General features: G+C 40.2%; 1 protein-coding gene across 5 annotated transcripts in view; it reads right to left on the bottom strand.

Annotated features, from left to right (window-relative positions):
• Window positions 1-10,206: 10,206 nt before the first annotated feature.
• The window catches only part of esrrb (estrogen related receptor beta), a 196,990-nt gene continuing 189,201 nt past the window's right edge, over window positions 10,207-17,995 (bottom strand). For all 5 annotated transcript variants that reach the window (XM_008121419.2, XM_008121249.3, XM_062968333.1 and 2 more), the window contains one exon: window positions 10,207-15,336. In XM_008121419.2, the coding sequence (XP_008119626.1) occupies window positions 15,092-15,336 (245 nt within the window). In that variant the 3' untranslated portion in view covers window positions 10,207-15,091. The remainder of the gene's footprint in view (window positions 15,337-17,995) is intronic.

Here is a 17,995-nt window from a genome sequence, read left to right as displayed (position 1 = left end):
TTTGCAGAACTAGCTCTTAATTCGACTATACATTCAGCAACAAATAAAACCCCCTTTGAGGTAGTTTACGGGTATGAAATACAGCCTCTGCCCCAGCTGCCGAGATGGACAGAGAATGAGGGAACAGAGGCAGGGAAATGGAAAGCGCAAATGATGGAATGCTGGAGTCAAGTGACTGCATCCTTAAAAGAAGCACATAAAAAGTATAAAGTATTCGCAGACAGAAAGAGGGTGGAAGGTGATAAATTGGAGAAAGGAGATTTAGTGTGGCTAAGTACCCAAAACATCAAACTGGGGCTACCTTCGAAAAAATTGGGCCCTAAATATATTGGACCATTTAGAATACAGAGTGTTATCAACGAGGTGACTTTCCAGTTGACATTGCCAAAAAGTTTAGGGAAAATACACCCTGTATTCCATCGTAGCTTACTGAAAAAATATATGGGTACTTTGGACAAAATGGACACATAGAATTATTGTTTTGTTTCAGGCTTGTGATGAAAGAAGAACCGAAGAGGAGGACGAAGAAAAGGAGGGCACCATGTCATGGAACCCAGTTACAGGGCTTTGGTAATTCAGCCCTGTAACTGGGAGTCATAACATAAACAATCCCAGGAGCACCTGGCAGAAGAAGATAGAATATGCCTGGGAACTTGGGGCCGAAAGTATAAACAATTATAATTGGTCTAGTGTGTGAAAATAGTAAAGTAGTAATGTGATATTGTGGGGTGGGACTTGATGATGATATTTACGTGTGGTGTTACGTAGCATCAAAAGTTATAAAAATAGTTGTATGTAAACATTGGGTCATTCCTGACTTTTCCAAAGTCATGTGTTCTTCAATAAAGATTGGATTTGAGAGCAGCCGTCTCCGATCTGCGTTCAGACTGATCCTTTGAAGTGAGCAGGACAGTGAACTACAACTCCCACCATGTTGAGGCAGTCCACCCTCCAGCATTTTTTAGTAGTCATGGGAAGTCTGTGTGCCAAGTTTGGTCCAGCTCCATCATTGGTGGGAGTCACAGTGCTCTCTGGAAGTTGGAGGTGTCTTAAAAATTCATCGTCCACCAAAATACATGTAAACTTTTATTTTTCTTATATACTATCTTAGGTAACTGGCAAAACATAAAAAGTGTTCATTGTTGGGTTTTGTATATTAAGAATGAGCCCATTCGAAAATGCATAGGAAGGTGGGTAAACTACAACTCCCATTATCATCTATCGTTGTTCCGACCCCAGCAGTATTCAAAGTTGGCAATGTTGGGTCTGTGTGCCAAGTGTGCTCCAGAGTCATCATCACTGGGGTTCAGAGTATTCTCTAGATGGGTGAACTACAACTTCCACCATGCTGGGTCAGTCCCCCCAAAACCCTCCTGTATGTTTTGTTGGTCATGGGAGTTCTGTGTGCCAAGGTTGGTCCAGATCCATCATCAGTGGGGTTCAGAGTACCCTCTACATGCAGGTTGAACTACAACTCTCACCATGCCGGGTCACTCCCCCAAACCCCTTCAGGATTTCCTGTTGGTCATGGGGATTCTGTGTGCCAAGACTGGTTCCTGAATGCAGGGTGAACTACAATACCCATCATGCTGAGTCAGACCCCCCCCCCTCTAACCCTTCCAGTATGTTCTGTTGGTGGTTCTGTGAGCCAAATTTGGTCCAGATCTGTCATCAGTAGTGGTCAAATGTTGAGTCAAACCCCCACCAGTATTCTGGTTCTAATCCGAGGAGTAGCAGAACCCCCCAGTGAATACATATAAGAGGTGGTGAGGTTCCAATCTGTTCAAGCATCTATAGCATTTTGAACAATGACTTGTTTATATCAGAAGCATAAAATATATACCAAAATACGTATTATGGGCATGGACTACAGGCAACGAGGGTATTTCCCGTTTCACCATTTTAATCTGAAAATTAATTCTGAGAGTGCCTTGGACCGCAAGAAGATCAAACCAGTCCATACTCCAGGAAATAATGCCTGACTGCTCACTGGAGGGAAGGATATTAGAGGATATGGAAGGGAAAAGGAAGGGGGACCAACCAAGGACAAGATGGCTGGACAGTATCCTTGAAGTGACTGGTGTGACCTTGAAGGAGCTGGGGCGGTCATGGCCAACGGGGAGCTCTGACGAGGGCTGGACCATGAGATCACGAAGACTCGGAAGCGACTGAATGAATAAACAACAACAACAATCTGAAAAAGACAGCATGCTGCAAGGCAAAAGAAAGAAAAAGAAATGTTGAGGTGTACAGAAAAAGTATTTGTGAAGTTGACATTTTTATCAAGGATACTGTAAAATAAAACACTTTATACAATCTCTTAATGTACGCTAAACTATTCTGCCTCTTACCACTTTTTTAGTTTATGCATAGTGCTGCTGTCTGCACTCAGGCTGGGAATTGGTGCTCTATATAGCCGCTTGTTTACTGATCCAGTTCTACATCAAATGAAATTTATAGTGTGTTTTCACAAGTCATGATGGGTACATTCTTTAGCTTTCCTCCAAGCATTTGCAAATGACTGTAATATAGCATACCACGCACAAGGTTCTATGGTCTGATTTAAATAGGATGCTATGCATGTAGAAAGCAAAATAACAATCCTGTCACAGTGTTTTCTCGTGGCCAATATTTCATTTGAATACGTATGTAAAAGGAACTCATAGCCTAGATGATTACTATACCAATATTCTAATACTGCAAACATGGTTGTTTAGGATCTGATCTAAATGATTAGTTGAAAGAATGGAAAATTTACAGTCAGTGTCATGTCTAATGCTGATATCTCTGTCAGATGAGTCAACATGGTGATTAATAGTACAGACCTAGATGTATTTACTCAAGTGTGTGGTCTAGATTGAGGTCATACTTTCTAGACCGGGCATAAGAAAATTTCGGCCCTCCAGGTGTTTTGGACTTCAACTATCACCATTGCTAACAGTCTACCAGCTATTAGGAATTGTGGGAGTTGAAGTCCAAAACATTTGGAGGGTTGAAGTTTGCCCATGCCTGTTGTAGACTATTTCAGGCCTCTCTAATGGATGTGTCATTGGATATCCATATTAGTAAGGTCACAAAAATGCAGCACTCAGATGTCTCTTTTGTGATGTGGCTAGGTGGTTTCTTCTAATCTGTGGATGATAAGTGGGCTAGGTGTGCCACCAGCCCTGTACCAAAGATACATATGGTAAAGGGACATGTGGATGGGATAATGGGCTCCAATACTTAACCATATCTGATTCAAGATTTTGGAAAATATGCACAAAACTGGCTCCACCTTGTGTTGCTATTGTATTGATGTTCCTTACCTTTCAGATAAGAGATCCAAAATGTCCTAAGGCAAAGGTAAAGGTTTTTCCCTGACATTAAGTCTAGTTGTGTCCAACTCTGAGGGTTGGTACTTATTTCTATTTCTAAGCAAAAGAGCTGGTGTTGTCCATAGACACAGATCATGTGGCCAGCATGACTGCATAGAGCGCCGTTAACTTCCCACTGGAGCAGTACCTATTGATCTACCCACATTTGCATGTTTTCGAACTGCTAGGTTAGCAGAAGGTAACCTAGCAGTGGAAGCTCACCCTGCTCCCCAGATTCAAACCACTGACCTTTCGGTTAGTAAGTTCAACAGCTCAGTGGTTTAACATGCTGTGCTATTGGGGACTCCTAAAAATTTCCTCCAAATCATGAAAAACTGGCCAAGAGTGGTTTACTGTACCTCAGAAGAGAAGTACAAGGTTTTGCTCCACAGATTGAGCAGCTGGACTTTGAATTAAGCTGCCTTTCCACATTTTGAACTAAAGAGGGAGGGCTTCTCTAAAACATTTAACAGTGCAAATGGATATAAAATGTTGGAATAGGTATTTATAGCAAGATATCTATGTACAAATATATGCTATTGGCCTGAATTCTGTTCAGGACTTACATTTTCACAAGTGGACTTATGTATACTAGAATTAGAATTGCGCAGGACTGCAGTTACGTTATTGTGTAACAAAATCAGCAAAGTGCCTAAATGTGCATTGATGACTAATATGTAATGGGACTGAGGCACATGATTAATGTGCATTGCATCGGTTGTAATTCACTTTGAACATCAATGCAGACTGGGCCCTCTTCCTGGCATTCTGTTACATATATATGTCATTCAGTAAACTGTTTTCTCAGTGCCTCTGATACGTAGATATGTATATGTAAAGTTATGTAATGCAACAGATAAGGAATGCAGCACCAGATATTAATAGCATCCTTAAAGGAAGGCCCGTTGCCCATGAAGAATCATATACAAGTTGACCTCATAATTTCTGTTTATTTTTTTTTAAAATGCTTTGATAGTGCTCTATGCAGTCATGCTGGCCACATGGCTTTGGAGGTGTCTATGGATAATGCCGGCTCTTCAGCCTAGAAATGAAGATGAGCACCAAACCCCAGAGTCAGACACGACTAGACTTAATGTCAGTGGAAAACCTTTACCTTTACTTTTATAAAGCTATAACGTTCTGAAAACATGAAGTAATAAAGTGCTTGTGTGTGTTATTAGGCATTAACCATGGTAACGTGTTTTTTCAGTCAACCTCTTCACCATGTACAGTTGGCCCTTCATATCCACATTTTCTAAATCTGCACATTCAACCATCCATTTGTTATTGAAAACGGACCCCAAAAAAGAGGAAAAATTCATTGCCTTGCAATGTTTCACTCTGCCCTTTCTTCCAAATCCCAAAACCACACAGAGCCTCCCTCGGGGGTCTGGACCCAAGTTTGCATAAACACCACACATTTTCCTGTATTTGCACCATCATTATACACAGGAATTGGTACTGTTCAGTTTTCCTGTGTCACAAAGGTTCAAGCCCAGCAGAACCCAGAAAACCCATTTATCCACCTCCTCACAACATTCTCCTACCTGTGTCCATCAGGGCATCTAAACACCCACTGTTCCTAAATTCCAGGAGTCATCAGGGTGCCCAGGAATCCCATTATCCCACACTTGGGAACTGTGTCCTCAGAGATAACCCTCTCAAATAGTCATTATCTTCCAGCTGTGCCCAAATTCCATTCCCAGACCCTCTCAGGTAGGCAGACACACCAGGCAACAAACAAGCTTCAAATTCAACCAATGACAGGTTATTGAAATTCTCACCAAACCCCTTAGCCAATCTGCCACCGAGACTCACGGACCTTTAAACGTCCAGTCAATAAACTGCCAGGCACGGATGAACCTCCACATCCAATGAAACTGTGGATCCTGAAACTTTGTCAATCATCTCCATTCTTCATATTTCTAAATGTGTGTAACTTTTCATAAAATCACCCTGTTTGGACCTGAGGAACACACTGGATTTGGGATTGCCCCCAGTGTCCACTCTGGCCAGAGCTGAATAAATTGATTTCTGTCCTGCCTTCAACTCCTGCTGTGTGAATCTGTTTGGGCTAATTCAGAGCTGCTGAACACCAGAAAAGATCCCAAGATTTCAGATAACACATTGCTTCAAAATATTCTCCCCATATACAAAAAATCAAACTCTGATTTTTGTCACATAAGGGACACCATTTTACATAATGGGATTTGAGCATTCATAGATTTTGGTATCCATGGGAAGTCCTGGAAACAAAGGGTCCACTGTACTGTTCAGAGACACAAATGAAATTTTAAGTTCAGAATCATCGCCCGCCCGCCCCCACCCTTTTTTTTCTAGTGGTAGTCTCAAGATGTATCTATGCACATTATTATGTTTGGGTTGGTGTCTGCAGTTTTAATAATGTAAATGGTAATAAACATTATTTGCAGGATTGACTAGCTTCAATATTAAAATAGAAGAAAATTTACAGCTATGAAAATGGAATTGTTCGAGATGATATAATCTAGCTTTAGATCATTTTCTGTCCAAAAATATCCCTCTTCACCCCAATAAAATTATTCATAACCCACACATTGCACTTGGTTTAATTGACAAGCTGTGTAAATTACCCCCCTCATCTCCCCATGAAAACAACATTTATGTGATTTGGTTTTTAACTCCTCTATTAAATACAGGCTTTAGTTTCTATCAGCCCCAGCCAGTTTAGCTCAAATGGTTTTTCTCTGACTTTCCGCTTCCTTATCTGATGAGCAAACTGCCTTTATTAGCGCACATTGCCCACACATGCGTGTTCAATCTGTTGAAAATGCAACAAGTAGTTACTGAAATGATGTATATTTGTCACAGAGAATATCTGTTCACTGCTATCTTTTATTCTATAACACAAATACTTTTTAGAAAAAGATAGGTTTGCTTTTAGAATCAACAGAATGAAGAACTAAAGAAAAAAGCTCTACAAGAACCTAAATTTTATCTCCCTTTTCTTTTGCAAAATATTAATGAAATATTTGCAGAAGAAACACACTGTGCTGAAGAGATTCCATGAAATTGTGATGTCTCATGGGTCTCCGGGTTCTGATCCTAGCGCCATCATGGATAATGATGATGAAAACATGGGTTTTCTGCCGTCTCAGCAAGAGACAGATTTCTTCCAGATGCCTGTTGTTGACGAATCTACCCAGGACTTAATTAGAAGAGACCTTGAATTGGTTTCTCCCAGTGTTTCTCCCCCCTTTTCGAGAAAACATTCCTATACGGCGAGTCGGGGCCAGAAAGAAATAACAAGGAGAAGTCTCCGATTAGCAGCCAAACAAGACTCAAATTAGCCAAGTTTCTCTTGGGAATTTGCAGGGAGGATTGCAGCTGCAGAAAGATGTGTTTCGCTTCTCTTTCCCTTGGGAAAGGAAGCTTTGGACACCTGCTTTGCAGGAAGATTGAAGCTCTTAAAAGTTACCCACACAGGGAAATCCATGCGGAGTCAACTGATCAACTTCAGGAGTAACTTCGGGTCCCTTTTCTAGTGTAGACTGTGTTAAGTCTACAACCCCAGTTTCCTTGCCTTCGCCGTGCCTCGCTTTGCCTTGTCAAGTTTTCAAGAACTATCTCGTCTTGTTTCCAGCCTTGGATTTTTGTCTCAAGTATCTAGTCTTGTCTCCAGTTCTTGCCTTGGACTTACTTTGAACCTCAGAAAACATCGTTGGATGTTTCCCCACTCTACGGCTTTAAAGTAGAGTGTGTTTCGGTTATGGGATTACAACTTTGAACTCTAATATAATATAATGGACAAAATAATTCTGGACTATATTTGACCTTCTTTGAAAGGTCTATTCCTGGACTACATTTTCTACTTGTTTTTATTCTTCTATAATATTTCCTTAATAAAGATATTAGATTATATTTGGCCTCTGTGTCTGGTTCTTAGTGCTCTGCTGCCTGGGCATGACAGAAATTGATTTGATTGTATGATTGGTAAATGGACAGTTCCCCATTTAGGGTAAGGATGTTTTAGTGAAACAATCTGATTCAAATCAGACTACAGTTATCTTTTGCTTTCTACTAAATTATTGTCAGTTCCTGAAGACATACCAAAGGCATCTAAAATACACATTTTTCAGCTAAAGGGTATACCAAAATGACAGGATGAAACGAAATTATGCAAAAAACATTCACTTGGAATACAGTGTGTGCAAAAAGATACACTTATGAAAAATATATTCAAACATAATTTGAGTTTTCATTTCGTTTTACAAAATATATGTGTCTCTTCTGGTGCCTGTGAAACCCTCAAGCATCATAGAAACACCCTGGTTTGTTTTTTTCCCCCTGGGGGCCATAAAAAAACCTCACACATTGCCTGTGAGCTGCACTTTGCTCATCACTAGTGTAAAATATGGGTGGACAATGTTTGACTCTCCAGATGTTTTGGACTTCTGCTTCTGCAAACCTATTTAGAAAAGGATAGAAGATCAGCACAGTGCCTATTAACTGGTATGCTAGGAGCCATTGCAGACAATTTGAGTTGCCTGAGCCTTCAGATTTCCCCCATGAGAGCTTTGGAGGCACACACCATGCCTGCCACTTAAATAGTGCTCTCTGAAGATTCACCAAACAGGACTGGCTGCATCATGCATTTCCAGCAAGATGAAAAGGTGCCTTAGAAGTCCACACTGTTTCTCCATACTCAAACAATAATAGCACATTAGTTTTCCATAGTTTTCCACTATATGCTAGTACCTCTTCACAGATGCTTGCATTGTTTGTTTTTCACTTTTGAGAACAGAAATCGGTTTCTGGGGATAAAATATAAACTCTGGCCAGAGTCCACTAAGGCAGTTATGGATTCATAACCATCACATATTCCAGACTCCACTTACTGGGCATCAGCTACTGCAGAGGTCTATTCTCCTGCTGACTACAAAGCATCTGACTGGCAGTTCCAGCTTCTCCTGTAAGCAATCTCCAGACCAACAGACAGAAGCAGGCTCCATGATGCAATTCCACCTCATACCAGAGGTCACTTGTTTAAGGTGCAGGTGGGACCATCAGTCAGCTGCCTGATGGTCCCACCGGGGAAACAGACCCCTCCTGATTACAGTGGCTGCTGCCTGGTAAATGGTGACTGGGAAAGTTTCACAGTCCATACATATCATCTGAACTAAGGAATACATGGAGATCGTGAATATGAACCAGTCATGAACATGCTACTCTGGGTTATGCATTCATAAGTGGATAACAAAAGTTTCAGCTTCTGTTTCCACAAGAGGACTCATCTGGATGTGTTAATAAAATCAATACTGTAGATTATTCTATGGTAGATTTATTCATTTCTGCTATTATATCACATTACCACACTTTATTTGAGAGAAGAATTAGAACTGGAGATACCTTGGGAGGAAAGTGAGGATATAGCATTTAATACAACATACAGTGGTCCCTCGGTATCTGTTGAAGTTTGGTTCCAGGACTCTCCATGGATACCAACATCCATGGATGCTTACATTTCATTATATACAATGGTGCAGGAAATGTCCCTTATGACAAAAATCAAGGTTTGCTTTTTGGATTTAAAAAATTCAAGCTAAGGATAGTGGAATATGTGGGTGCAGATCTGTGGATATGAAGGACTGTACTTACTAGCAGGGTCAGTCCTAATGACCAAGGTAAATGAACAAAGGGTAGCAAATTCAGATAAAGGAGACTGGCATGGATGTAGCCTTGGCATGGATAAATAGGGATTACCCCGCTGAATAGAGAGTACCCCGAGAAGCATCTGTGACTCTCTTACACTAATCAACATCATCTTAAGAAGGAACCATCTATCCATCCTATCTATATAAAAGTGCAAGTATGTATGTATGTATGTATGTATGTATGTACTTCAAAGGCGCCTACATATCTTGATTGATCTGGACCAAGCTTGGTACACATATCCTTCAGTATCCAACTTAAAATACTGATGAGGTTTAAAGTAAAAATTTATCCCTTTTCTTCTGTTCCTTTCATTTTTGAAACAACATGCATTGGCAGCTAATAAGCCTCACCCTGCAGCACTCAGATGAAATGACAAGACAGCCGTATATAGATAGAAAGACTACTTTAGAGGGAGAGATGGCAAATGGAAGTGGGCTAGAACATCAGCAGCAAGACACTCTGGAAGTCCATCTCAGAGATCCTACCCCCAATATGAAGCCTCTCAGTGGGATCGTAACATTGCAATATAGACATTCTAAGGGAGGCCTTCAGGCGATCAAGAAAAGATGGAAACAAGCTGGAGATGGGAGAAAGGAGGAGGATGGCAGACCTTCCACCCCAGCTTCCATCTTTGAAGGGACAACAGGAAAGGAAAAGCAGCTGTGGCCTCTGAGAGGAAGGAAGAAGGCATACCTGGACAATGCTGGATATATACACTAATATATATCCACAAGGCATAGAGCCTTTTCGATCTATGCTCCAATTCTGTGGAACTCATTGCCTCCATATGTTAGAGCAATGTCGGAGTTGCGACCTTTTGGAAAAGCGCTCAAGACTTGGCTGTTTGGTTGTGCATTTAAGTAAATCAGATCTAATTTGCCAAATAGTCACTGTTGAATGTTTTTAGGTTGAATGTTTTTTATGTTGAATGTTTTTATGATGAATGTTTTCTATTGTGGAATGATATTTTAAATTGTAAGTCGCTCGGAGCACTCTGGTGGAGAGCGACTAATTAAGAAATAAAGTGAAGTGAAGTGAAGTGAAGTGAAGTAATATACTATATAAAATGAACAGGAATACAGCACCAAGGAAATTTGTAAATGTAATTTGGGTGAAAGTGCTTCAGCATACCCAATAAAAGTCACCTCAAAGATAATTGTTTGTACATTTGTTTTATTTCTTTGTTTGAAATGACCTGTACCACAAGAATATGATTTATTTAATTACTTATTTAACAGCATTTTTAGGAGCAGATAATAGTTGAGTAGATACTGTTTGCTTTTCCCCCCACACTTGTACCATAACACCCTGAATAGTTTGCACAGGCTTTCCATCTTTTTATTTCCCGCTTCCATTTCTTTTTTGGCTTTTCTTCATCATTGAACCCCAAGAGCAGGGCAGATTTTTGACCACACGGTTGGTTGTAGCCTGTAGCTATGAGGTGGAAACACTCCATTCTAACTGGCAAAAGCTCAGCTATTTACATTCTTAGGTCTTTCTCCACGACTTCATCTTTTTTGTTTTTGTGATACTTGTTTTAGCATGATTTCAAAATATATGTTGAAAGGTTCCAAATGTCTATGTCATTGTGGTTATAAAGACAAAAATAACACCTCCTATTTGGCATGAACAATACTGTTTTGGCTGTGGTTTTCAGTTCCTTCACATTGTCCCTTCAAAGTAATGCCCATGTTTCTGCAGATACAAATGGAGTAGCTATCTCATTGATCTGAATTGATTCCCATCAACTTGATATTCATTTTTTTGTACTAAAGGCCAGAGACCACTGCCCTCAGAGAGGAATGTAAATATGAGCAGCATCAGTTGCTTCCAAGGCTCACAGGGAGGGTTGTATTTCACAGTGGAAGACATTTAATTGTGTATTATATGCAAAGAAGAGGGAGGGAGAGGAGGATAAAATGCAGTGCCGGTAACATTAGGAGGTAGGCACGAAAGAGGGGTGATTCAAAAGACTCCCTCAAATGAGTTCTTTTATCTAGTATTATACTCAAAGCACTTGCCTGCATGCCTTGTCGTAAACGAATTCAGGGGTTTGCAGTCAAACAGAATTATATTTCAATTTTGCCTTTATCGAGAAAGCTAAACTTCTCTGAGGCATCAGATTGATCCTTAGGAGAGTGTTCTGAGGGATTCACACAACCAGGAGGAGGACTTTTATGGCCCAGCTATTTAAAACCCTGGCATTGCAACTCAACTTTTCCAATATATTTGTTGTACTAGAGTTGCCACCTATTATTTGTTTGTTGATAGGTATCTCATTTCTAATAATTACATGCCAGGAAGGAAGAGCATGCTCCTTTGCATGTTGAATCATCCATGAATATTGTGAAACTGGCTAGTAGAAAGGGGTGAGAATTCAGTCTCATTTATTTTTTCTTAAGAACTTACCAAACCTGCAAATTTCTTTATATGCAGGAAATAATGAGGGAAGACTTTGATAGGCTTTTAAAAACAGAATGTAGAAGAAAACACAAGGGATAGATTTGTTTAAATTCAGTGCACCATATTTGTGATTATTGAATCATGAGAGAAAGGATTTCTTGCTTGTGAACTCATTCGTTGCATCTAAACAGCCATTACTGGGGAGGGGAATTCACAAAGGTCCCCATTGCTCTGAGTAGTTCTTACACTTGTACAAACTACTAATTTAAAATTGACCTTAATTATCCAGAATGAATAAACTAGTAGTTTTACTAGGTTGTGAACACAGAACGCTACTTCCTGGGTTGGCTATATCTCTCTCATTGGATAAAGTTTGCCCATACCTTATTATCCTGAAGTGAGATGGGAAGAGGAATATCCCTTGTACCTGAGTGTAAAATATTTCCTTCCAGTAGGGACTGTCAAAGCCTTCAGTAATAAAGGTTCTTTCTCAGGCTATCATTAAAGAAATACCACGATTCCCAGAATCTTTCAGGCCAAAAAATAATGGCCAGAATTTTGTTTCAGTTTATACTTAAAGAAGTAATTAAATAACTTGTGTTGGCCGAGTTTCCCCAACCCTGATGGAAACCTTCAGCCATATTCTGGCCACTGACAGAAAGGACCTCATTCTCCCCATGTAGTTGATGCCCACAAAAAGGGAGGAGGATTATAATTATTCATAATTGTTAGGTAACGTTTTGCATTCACAATCCACTCCTTAGTCATGCTTTAGACACTACAGTATTGCCGTGATTGTAACTTGCGCCACAATTTACATTCTTGTGAATCATCTGTATGGGGAAAAGGGGGTCCATTCTTCCAACAATGGAAGCATTGCTGAATGTTGTTTCCATCAGGTTTGAGAGTCAAGATTGGGCCAGAAGAAGTTACCTAGTTAAGTATAAGCTGATACAGGGCAGATTTTCCAAGCCCTCCTTATACTATTAGATTCATCTATCTAGATGAGTATTGTCTATTTTGGTAGTGATTCCTTTGGATCTCAGGTATCAAATGTTTATATCACATGGTAGTTGAGTGATTTAAAAAGAAACACCAGGAAATCAAACCAGGACTATGGTATGCAAAACGGATATTCTGAACTATTGCCCCTCTCCTTCAGGTGGTTCCTGTTTTGGAGTATATTGGTAGCATATGAACAAAGTTGTAGCAGGAGGGGCTAATTCGAGGGGAAAATCCCATCAAAGTTATGAAGGAAAATACCTGTATTTCTTTCTCTCTTTGTTGCAAAGCAGTGGGACAGGAACAATTTTGAGTGCAGTCCTTCACCCATCATTTCTCTGCAGATTCAGAATAGGTTAAAGTAGCAATCGATCCACCCCAATCAGTAGCCATTCAAAAACAAAACTGACAAGAGAGTATAATTGTGAAGGAAATTTATATTCTATGTAAGTATTGCTCAGCCTCTAAACAACTGCTACTGGATGCAATAAGTGGCTATGAAGAACTGCAATGTTTATTGCCACTCCTATTGGATTCATAGAAGACTATTTCACAGAATTGGGTAATTCTACCATTTCTTTCTCCTCTCCCTCATCCAAAAAAAAAGTATTTTTGACTGGATTTTGGAAGAAAACACATATGAAATGCCTTCAGAACAAAAAGGCCAATCTGCCTGTTCTCCTTGTGCCTAGGAAAAAGCTGGGAGGCAAACGTACAGCATCCATTTGCCAATGGATTTTTACCATTCACCATTAGTTCTTTGGTTGGTTCTGTTTTCACAGATTGTGTGATGATTATGTGAAATTCACTTGTTTGGTCATCTTAGTCCAATGCCATCTCTGCTTCAGTGGAATTCACTGTCAAATTCCAAAAAACTGTGAAAACACACAAAAATATATTGACACACCCCACTGCACTGAAATATCACAAATTGATCTGCTAGGACCAACTGCACATGCAAGTGATGTCAAAAAAAGTGATAAATTCCTTTTAAAAATATAAACAGGGGCCAAATGGACATGGAAGCACTTTCGCATCACTGAGTTGTGAGGGTAAAGAACTTTGTTTTCTGAGGTACTGTCTTCTCATAACTTCCAAACACCTCTGGTTCCAATTTGAGCCTTGTTCCTGCCCTTTTCCTAAATCAGGGATGGCCAGCCAGATACCTTTGCTTTAATTCCATGCAGTTCTTGATCTAGTTTCAAAATGAAGGCATAAGTCTTGAGCTCTGGCTTAAACTTAGTATCATTCCCCTGGCAATCTGCATGCCTATCTAAAATTGCTCTCATCAGGGTTTTGTAGCTCTCAAGAAACATATTTTCCAACAGTTTGTTAATATCTCCAAACATTATTTCACCCCTCTTCTCAATGCAAAGTTTTCTTCACTCTGGTCCCACTAACCTGGTGTGTATTCAAAAAATTGACCAGGATGAAACAGGTGAGGCAAAAAGAGGAAATATACAGGAAGCAAGTATCAGATCTCTGCCCTGTAGAAATTAGGTTAATATGGTACAAATCTCTTTTGTGAAAGAGAAGGGGCAATGAGCCACTTTGGGGTACTTTTAATTTGGGCCCGTTCATTCTGGAAGGATTCCAGCAGACCAGGACATGTGCCAAATGGGAGAGGAAGAAAAGAGGTAGAGGATTTCAAAATAGCACCAAATATGGTAAGAGAAAGGGATAACTGGGTGAACACAGCAACTTTCTCCAGATTGGCACTCTTCAGATGCATTGGATTACAAATTTAATAATTCTCATCTGGTGGATCTAAGGATTATGGGAGTTGTAACCCAACATGTCTGAGGGTGCAAAGTTGGGAGAGGACTGGACTAGAGTCTTGGAACCAAAAGGTGTCAGGCTCTTCCTTTCTGTGTGCTCCATACACAGGAGACTTTTTTGTCTCTGGACAGGACATGTCTCCAGCGGCTATAGGAACCACTGCTGGGAATGTTATGATTGCACAGGAAAGGGGCAAAGAGAGGTGCAAAGACATTGTTCATGGTAACAGAATATCTTACATAGTCAGGTCTGTCTTTCCCATTATGAAGCAGTAGGGTTGGTATGTACATAATGTTGCAAGTAGTTTGAGAATAAGATACAGACATTTTAGAGATCTCATGGTGCTCCTCTCCAAACAAGCACCATCCCTTAAGGTCATGATTTGGAGAGAAAACCCTGGTGTATTTGTGTGTTAAGCTGCAAACTCACAGATGGCAACTCCTCTCATGAAGGTTATAGACCCTTGTTTTTCAAGCATTCCCTGCTTCAAGTCCCCTCGTCCCTTCTTTAAAAGGCAGACAGAGAAAAGAATCAGCTGCCCTGGCTAGTGCAAAGAGCATCACTGCTCAGGGGTTCCCAATTTTTCCCTTGGCTTCCTCTGCAAGTGCAAGAAAAGAAAACCACCCCCAAAAGCAAAACAACCCCCCAAAAAGATGTTGATTAAAAGAGTTTCCCTCTCTGTACACAATAATTTTCAGATGGACGTAAAGGGTTGGCGAGTAGCCAGGTGGACGTTAAATAATTCTTCCCCCATAATAAATGGTTGGAGATAAAGGCCAGCTGCCAGCCAGCTCAGTTTGGTTTGTTCCACAGCCCAGTCTCTGTCCCCAGTTTGCTTTCCAAGCACCGTGGGCCTGTCAGACCTTGGCCTCCAGCATTTCTAGGAAGAGTTTGTGCATGGGGACTTTGCCCTGCAGTTTAATGCTGTAGAAGTGCTGCACAGCCTTGGCGGCTGTTTGCCGCAGGAGAGGCAGGGTCAGCAGCAGCTTTCCTGCACGCCGTGGCTCCTCGTGACGTTGACTTAGCTCGTAGTCCTGAAGGGCTTCATGGAGAAGGTCTTGGAGTTTCTGCACAGCCTCCATGTCCTCTATGTGCATTGAATCTGGAAAGCAAAAAAGAGACAATGAGAAGAGAAAGCCAACAGAGAAATGTTGAGACTGTATCCACTGAAAATAGAGATGAAATTTTTCAGGACTATCTAATCATTAGGTTCATACTTAAGTTCATGCAGAGCTTGGAAAACTCCTCAAATCCTTCAGGCAATATCAGAGCCACAGTCCAAAAAGTAACTTCTCCAAGCTTTGCTGCTTCTGCATGCATTTTTCAAAAATGAGCAAAATTTGTGCAAAAACTTGTGTGCCAAAATGTATTCATAATTTGGCACAGAATTTCCAAAATATACAAAAAATAGAATTGTCACATTCGGAAAAGATTAAAAATGAGAAGATGACTGCCTGCTGATTCACTGCTTTGTTTTGAAAATGAGAATTGAGTCCCTGTCTTTCACTGGCTGAATAAGTTTTGCATTGTGGTCAATATCACTACAGTCCAACTTTAGCCTCATCCACAAGTTATTTGGCCATTAGATTTAAAATATTTCCCTTTGTAGTGAGAAACTGGTTCAGCAAAAAAATGCAACATCAGGCTTATACAATGAGTCAGACGCCTCCAGCCCAATGATCTGAATATGTCACCAGCAATTATTGCATTTGCTGGTGTAACTGTATCAATGGAAAAGGTAAAGGAAGGGGAGGAGGCAGAGGAAAAGCATCTGGAAGTACTGTAAATATGGGGTAGGATAGCAGCAATGAGGGGGGCATGGAAAGGCAGCATTGTATAGTGTTTTCAGTGCTGAACTAGGATTCTGGGAAACAGAGGTTCAAATAGTCACTTGACCATGGAAGCCAGTTTGATGACTTGGGCAAGTCATACTCTCTCAGCTTTAGAATAAGGCAGTAGCAAACTTCCTATAAGAGAGCATCATAACTTGAAGGTGCATAATAACAACGAAAAACAGCATCCCTATCCCACTGCTACCCCACCTGCATCGCAATGGAAAATGGATTTACAGTAATAACAGAAAAACTTGCTACGTAAATCATGTAACAAATTCCAGCCATATTCTGCCTTTCTACAATCTCAAATGCTTACTGGTTCGGAACAGAACTAGAAATTCTGAGAGCTGGAAGGAAAGGAATAATTTATACAATATGTGATTACCCTTGTACACATGGAACTGGTGTCTGCAATTTCACCTATCTGCGGTTTCACCTATAGGGTATGCTTCTCATACCACTTCATCACATTCATTAAATACTATTGAGCCACCCACTTAAGAAATGGCAACCTACTGTGTTCATCACATGACGCAGGCTTCAAGTGTAGGATAGAGATAACTTGGGGTTAAAAAGGCATTGCAGAGGGTTGTCTTTTCAGACACTCTCTAAGCTGGTTGGCAAGTGACTTTTTTGCAAATTATCTGGATAGAGATGGACAAAATGGCCACTTCTGTCATGTGATTGTATTAGTTGTTCTCAGCTTTAAAATGATACAGTTAGGCAATTTGTGGGATGAGCCACAATGCTCCTTTGAGAAAAAGCTCCACCATTACCTTTTGCTCATGGAGGAGGGAGGATCAGCAGTATGTTGTGCTCCTTTCTGTCTCATACGCTTTCTGAGGGCCTTTCTTCCTTCCTTCTGTGTGTTGTGTGCCATGTGTTACCTCCCCCAGATGCCTCCTTTCCTCTTTCTCCTCCTTTCATTGACCCCAAGGGCCATCTAAACCAACCCTCTTTTTTCTGCCATGTAACAAAAGCAGAACCAAAGCACCCCAACAGATGGCCATCCTGCCTTTGAATAATAATAATAATAATAATAATAATAATAATAATAATAATAATAATAATATGTTCCTAGCTTGCAAGTGTTATTTTCTGTTTAATTGTGCAGTCCTTGCTTTGAAAGAAGTTGTTGTGCTCCAGAAACTTTGTTTTTGTGCCCACAAAATATGTTAAATTGGTGGAAACTCTACAAGATAGTCAATCATTGAGAAACTAGAGCAAAATGTGCTATAGCAGGATGTCTCTCCTGCAAAGACAAAGTTTTTGCAGTTTAATAAACTTTTCCCGTGTGTTTATGATAGAACCAATTAGGAAATTACATTTATAACCCAGGAACAAAAATCATAGTCCAGGAGAGGAGGTACAGTGGGTGGGAACAACTCTCTACAATGCGTTGGCAAATCAACTGAGAACTCCTGAATAAAATGGATAGTTTGCTAGTGTGTGATGGAGGTAGGAAAATCATCCATTTAATTTCAAAACTGAGTATACCTGAGCAGTACGCTAATCTACTCTTCCAAACACTTGACATGTTCAGTGGGATGAAGTCTATAGAATCTATGTTTATGGAAGGTATTATCCTTCCCTATCTCTAAGAGCCTCTAAGGCAGCATAGCATTGTGACATGGGACATATAACCATTATGCTGCATTCCCAACCTAATTTTTACATAGTAAAGATATATGACATCTGTTTACAAGCCACGAGACTGAAGCAGATTCAGAGAGGCAATATTCATGAATATCCTTTTCAATAAGATTGTTCTCTCAAGCAAAGTTTTGTGTTTGTGTGTGTGTGTGTGTGTGTGTTTAAATTTAGCAACTTACTATAAAAAATAAGCAACATTGTACAATTAATTTTCCGGCAATCCATTAGTGAACCAGTATCAATAGCATTGATAAACTGTTAATTACAAAATCA

The sequence above is a fragment of the Anolis carolinensis genome, chromosome 1, assembly GCF_035594765.1.
Source record: "Anolis carolinensis isolate JA03-04 chromosome 1, rAnoCar3.1.pri, whole genome shotgun sequence".
In the NCBI taxonomy this organism is placed as follows: Eukaryota; Metazoa; Chordata; class Lepidosauria; order Squamata; family Dactyloidae; genus Anolis; species Anolis carolinensis.
Note: the sequence above shows the minus strand (reverse complement) of the source record. Positions and strands in the feature narration are given on the sequence as shown.